General features: G+C 46.5%; 1 protein-coding gene across 3 annotated transcripts in view; it reads right to left on the bottom strand.

The window, feature by feature from the left end:
* Window positions 1-3,506: 3,506 nt before the first annotated feature.
* The window catches only part of LRRFIP2 (LRR binding FLII interacting protein 2), a 366,589-nt gene continuing 364,095 nt past the window's right edge, over window positions 3,507-6,000 (bottom strand). For all 3 annotated transcript variants that reach the window (XM_070726340.1, XM_070726338.1, XM_070726339.1), the window contains one exon: window positions 3,507-3,695. In XM_070726340.1, the coding sequence (XP_070582441.1) occupies window positions 3,585-3,695 (111 nt within the window). In that variant the 3' untranslated portion in view covers window positions 3,507-3,584. The remainder of the gene's footprint in view (window positions 3,696-6,000) is intronic.

Raw genomic sequence — 6,000 nt, 5'->3', positions numbered from 1 at the left:
TAGGAGCAGAAGTAGGACGCAGTCAGCAACGCAGCGGGGACACTGGCAGCAAGACAGGAGGGTGGTCATTGGAAGACGTTGCAAATATGCATGACGTCATATTCGACATCCACACAGATGCACCATTCTCGGATGTGATGCCCCATAGCAGAAGGCATCACATGACCCGCATGGTGGACAAATACCTGTCCACGCACATGAAGGTTCTTAGCAATGCCTCCACCAACTTCAATTTTTGGGTAGGAAAATTGAACATGTGGCTTGCCCTCTATGCCCTGAAAGTACTGCCCTGCCCTGCGGCAAGCGTCCTGTCAGAGCATGTGTTCAGCACCGCAGGAGGAGTCATCACTGACAGAAGGATCCGCTTATCCACAGTCAACGTGGATATACGGTAATGACATTTTAAAAAATGAACCAGTCATGGATCACAGAGGACGTTGCTGTGCCACCACCACCTGAATGAGTGGTTAGAGCGTTCGCTACCACCACCACCACCACCACCACCCTCACAGACAGTTGTAAAATTCATCATTTTATGTATGCATATATATAGTCAGTTATATTTTCATGGTGAAAGTTTGGGTAGTTTGTGTTTGACTAAAGTTTGTGTTCAATAAACCTATTTTTTGCACAGATTTGTTCTGAGAACCTGTAATGTACATTTGGGTCAACCACAGGGACAAAGCCGCTCTCTCTAAATGTAATTTTGGGTCAACCGCAGGGACACCTTTCTCTGCCTTTCCTCTTTCTGTGTCAGCTGAAGCCTCAAGCTGTTACTACTTCCCACAGTGGCCAGTGACCCAGCATGCCATATAGCGCACACACCCCAATCACATAGGATTGCTGTGCAAAATCTGGTGGGTGGATGCTGTTACGTCCTCCTGCTACTCTGCGTCCCCCTGTTCACTCTCTTGCAAATGTAATTTGGGGTCAACTGCAGGACCACCTTCTTTCTCTGCCTTTCCTTTTCCTACGCAAGACAAAGCCACTAGTGCTCTCTCTAAATGTAATTTTGGGTCAACCACAGGACCACCTTCTTTCTCTGCCTTTCCTTTTCCTACGCAATACAAAGCCACTAGCGCTCTCTCTAAATGTAATTTTGGGCCAACCGCAGGGACACATTCTTTCTCTGCCTTTACTTTTTCTGTGTAAGCTGAAGCCTCAAGCTGTTACTACTGCTCACAATGGCCAGAGACCGATGGCACCACAGAGCGCATGGCCTTCCATCACACGGGATTACTGTGAAAAAGGTGATGCCTGCAGCATATCGGATTGCTGGGTAAAATCTGGGGTGTGTGGCTGCTGTTCCTCCTGCTACTCTGCGTCCCCGTTCACCCTCCTGCAAATTTAATTTGTGTGGGCAAACACAGGGCTGCGCTGCCTTCCATGGCTCTATTTTTGGAGTTCGGTTCAGGTTCGATGTTCTGTGACGTCACCCGAATTTTTTGAAAAGTTCACCTGAATCTGCCAAATCCGAACTTCGTTGGGTTCACCCATCACTAATGCTAACCCTCTCCCGGGTTTATTTGCTGATTCAAAGTATTTTTGTTTAGCAATTATTAATTTTTGTGAGAGTTCTTCTTGCGTTTTTGTATTTATTTCATGTCTTGTGGCATTTAGTTCTAGAATTTCAGAGTTGTTTGGTTTATTTTGGAGGGTTTTTTCTAGATTTTGTAGTTCGATGTTTAATGTATATAGGGTGTTTTGGTTTTGTATTTTCCTTTTTATTGAATAGCAACGTAAGCAGGCTTGTTTTCATTGGTACTCCCTCTGAAGATTTTTTTTCAGCCCTAATCAGGGGGAAAATGCTGAAGCTGACCAAATTAAGGACGCTAGCCACTTGAATACCTGGTAGGTAGATCCCCCCCCCTATTTTCCTCCCCCAAAACTAAGGTGCGTCTTATACTCCAAAAATATGGTAAGTCAAACATAGATATTGGGCTCCACCAGATACAGTGATACCTTGTCTGGCGAACCCCTCATTATATGAACTTTTCGAGATACGAACCCGGGGTTTAAAATTTCTTTGCCTCATCTTAAAAACCCTTTCCATCTTACGAACCCGAGCCTGGGTCCATGGGCTCTATTACTGCGTGTGCGCTCTCTGACTGCCAAAGGGATTCCCCTGCCTTGTGACTGCCACCGCCGGGATTTCCCATTAGTTTCCTGCCCCCATTGGGATTCCCCGGCTCCCGACTGCCAGCCGAAGCACCTGGGATTTTCCCTTGGCTTTCCAGCGGCTGGTCAAGATGCTCCCCTTCCTCCTCCTCTTGCCTGGCGGGAGGCAAAATGCTGGGGGGGTATCATGCCGGCCCCCCTGCCCTCCCCAAGCAGAACATGCAAAGCCAGGCCACCGCTGTCGAAGGAGGCTTGAGCCTCCGAGTTGTACCCACCCCTCCGTCCCGCCCATTGCTCAGCAGGCAGGATCCTCAGTAGCCGGCCAGCAGAACCTGACTCCCGAGTCCTCTTCTCTGGTGGGAGGCAAAGCGCTGGGGGCGGGTGTCAGGCTCCAGGTCCGGAGTTGCCCCTCCTGCCCCCCAAGCTTCATACGAAGCCAAGCTTCCCAGCCAGTGTAAACTGCTATGGTGGCAAGAGGGGTGTCAGGAGTTTCTCCCTGTGGTGTCCTTGCCCTCCCGATGGGTGGGGAGAAGCTCGGGGAGAAGCTCCTGATGCCGCGTCCCCCTCACCTCCACAGCAGCCGGCTAGGAAGCTTGGCTTGGCCGGCACCTAGCCCTCCTGGTGGCCGCTTGTGATGCGGAGGCTCCCATGATCTCCGAGCCAGGGTCCGCGATCATGGGAGCCTCCGCGTCGCAAGCGGCCACCAGGAGGGCTGGGTGCCAGCCAAGCCAAGCTTCCCAGCCGGCTGCTGTGGAGGTGAGGGGGACGCAGCATCAAGAGCTTCTTCCCGAGCTTCTCCCCACCCATCAGAAGAGCAAGAATACCACAGGGAGAAACTCCTGCCCCCCCCTTGCCACCAGAGCAGCTTCCACTGGCTGGGAAGCTTGGCTTCGTATGAAGCATGGGAGGGCAGGAGGGGCGACTCCGGACCTGGAGCCTGACACCCACCCCCAGCGCTTCGTCGCAGAAAATTTTCAAGGAGGGTGGGAGGCCAGCCGGTTGACAAGCTGCAAGACAGCTTCCCGCGCATGTCAATGCACCACGAGGCTCCCTCCATGCAGCCTGCGCTGTCTCCCCCCCCCCTTCTCCACCCGTCCCCCGAACAAAGATCAGAATGCCGGCAGCAATGAGGCAAAAGGGGTGAATTTTGCGCTTGCATGCATTAATTGCTTTTCCATTGATTCCTATGGGAAACATTGTTTCATCTTATGAATTTTTCACCTTACGAACCTCCTCCCGGAACCAATTAAGTTCGTAAGACAAAGTATCACTGTATTTGAATTAAGCTGCTAAAACTCATCACCGGCATAAAGATAAAAGCAGTTTTGTCCATTTGCTCAAGTTAAAATATTTGCCACCTATTTATGAAACAAACCCAGCTGAACAGCTTTGTTTTCAAATTTATGCCAAGGAAAGTCTGTATTAAAATAAGCTCAAACATTTCAAACATTTCTTTAGTTTCCTTTCTATTGTTGAGATAGCAGTGCAGTTCGATTTGCCTTCATTTTCTCTAAGCGTTTCACTAAGTGACTGTTGGTCATCTCCATCTCTTCTATCCTATCCAATGCTGTTCTTAACTAAAAGAGAGAGAGAGAGAGAGAAAACAGTTAGACTTTGGAAAACTAATATAGCATCTAAATATATCATAAAACCCACAAATGTTGCTTTTTTAAATTGAAATAAGGTCCACAATTAATTCAGCTGAATTAAATGAAATTCAATGTAAAGAAAAGTAAAGTCTTACATTTGGGCAAGGAAAATCAGAAATACATATAGTTATTGCCTGCCAGCGACCTGCACAGCTGGCACCTGAGTCGGACAGTGAGGAAGTTGGCAAAGACTTAGTGCCAGAGGCTGGAGTGCAGCCAGGGCTTTTGGAACCTCCAGCACTTCTTGGCAGTGATGAGGAAGGGGGGGCTTCTTTTTCTCTGAACGCAAGAGCATGCAGAGCTGCCACGAGGCAGAAAGGTTTATTCCAGAGGACGTCTCCTTGGGAGTAAGACTGGGGGCTAATTAGCCACTCCTCTAGTCTATTTAAGAACTATAGAGGCAGCTGGGAAGCTGCAGGAATCAATTAGCTGAAACTGGGATCTCTGTCCTGCCTCCTGTTTTTCCTGTGTTGGATTTATTTATTCAATTTTTATGCCACTCTTCTCCTTAGACTCAGGGCAGCTTACAACATGTTAGCAATAGCACTTTTTAAGAGAGCCAGCATATTGCCCCCACAATCCGGGTCCTCATTTTACCCTCCTCAGAAAGATGGAAGGCTGAGTTAACCTTGAGATGGTAATGAGATTTGAACCGCTGACCTACAGATATACAGTCAGTTTTAATGGCCTACAGTACAGCACTCTACCTGCTGCGCCACCCCGACTCATATTTGTTTATCAAGAGGAACTCCTGGGCATTTAGCCAAGCCTTCAGACATTATGTGAGGTAACCAGAATTAATTGTCTTGTTTTGAATTAAGATGACTGAACCTATGCCAGTTGCTAATTAATACTACTGTTAAGGAGTGTGCAGAACTTTTGAATTATCAAGGACATGCATAGAGGAAATGTGGGATTGCAGCAGATATCCAGGAAATAGGAATAATTATTCAGTTATACAAGATAGATACATTAAAATGTATAGGGGGATTTGCGCATGCGTCGAGAGAGAGAGATGCCTCTACAGAGAACTCCCTAATGTGAATTAGGAAAAGTGAAAGTTAACCCCTGATAACCCTCTCTGGCTTGGTGGAAAGCGGATTGAGAGGAAGAGAACTAAACGGAGTTTTTGAAAACGTTACAAAAAAGAAGCAAGCTGCTGTTTTAAACGTGAGTAGGGGGAAAATAGAGAACAAAGGAAAAATGGCGACTACTCCGGATTTGGGGGGGAAAATGGACTCACTGTTAACGGCATTTGCAAATATGGGGCAGCAACTCAAAGAGATGCAAAAGGCGATAGCTGCCGTCAGTGCTGGTGTAACAGATTTAAAAGAGCAGTCGAAAGCACAAGATCTGAAAATTGTGAAACTGGAGGAGGGGAAAGTTCGCCAGGAGTCATGAATAAATAACTTAGAAGACAGACAAAGGAGATCTAATCTGCGTTTGAGGGGCTTCAAGCAAGATTTTGTTGAGGGTAAACGTCTCATCCAAGCGATCCATCAATGGTTAAGTGAAAATAACATTAAATGTGACCTAGGTGAATATGAGAGAGCACACTGGGTATTTGGCCCTCGGAGTCAAGGAAATCAAAAGGATATTATCGTAAGATTCATTTCGGAAAGGAGGGCAGCAGAAATTTACAGAGAATTAAAGCAAATTCCAAATTTACATTATAAAGCCACTCCAATACGCATTTTAAAAGACTTGTCTGCAGAGACACTCCAGGCGAGAAATCAAATGAGACTTATCACGAGTCAATTATTTCAAAACGGAGTCCGTTTTACCTGGAAATTTCCTGCTATAATAATTGTTTTTAAAGATTCAAAAGTTCTCCAGGCAAGATCCTTGGATGAGGGGAAGAAACTGCTCCAACAGCTGGGGATTGATTCGGATGTAAATCTCCAGGCATCAGCAGGGAAGGAGAAACCAGCAGCAGCAGAAGGAAGAGGAAAAGATGATCTGTTTACAGCTCAGCCAACTCGCACAGCAGATCAAGAAAAAGATGAAAAAATTGTAGCCTTATAAAAGGAGCTTGCATTACTCCAGGAAAGAGAAAAAAAAGAAGAATCTAGAATTACGGGTCAAAAGAAGAAATAATGAACTGAACTGATCTGTTAACATGGTATTATTGTTCTCAACTAACTAGCTTCTTTGTGTATCTTATGCTAACTAACAAGGGATAAAGAGGGAAGGAGGGGGGATTTCCTTTATTGCTTTTAAAGGGGAAAGGTGG

This window comes from Erythrolamprus reginae, chromosome Z (assembly GCF_031021105.1).
Source record: "Erythrolamprus reginae isolate rEryReg1 chromosome Z, rEryReg1.hap1, whole genome shotgun sequence".
Lineage (NCBI taxonomy): Eukaryota > Metazoa > Chordata > Lepidosauria > Squamata > Dipsadidae > Erythrolamprus > Erythrolamprus reginae.
Note: the sequence above shows the minus strand (reverse complement) of the source record. Positions and strands in the feature narration are given on the sequence as shown.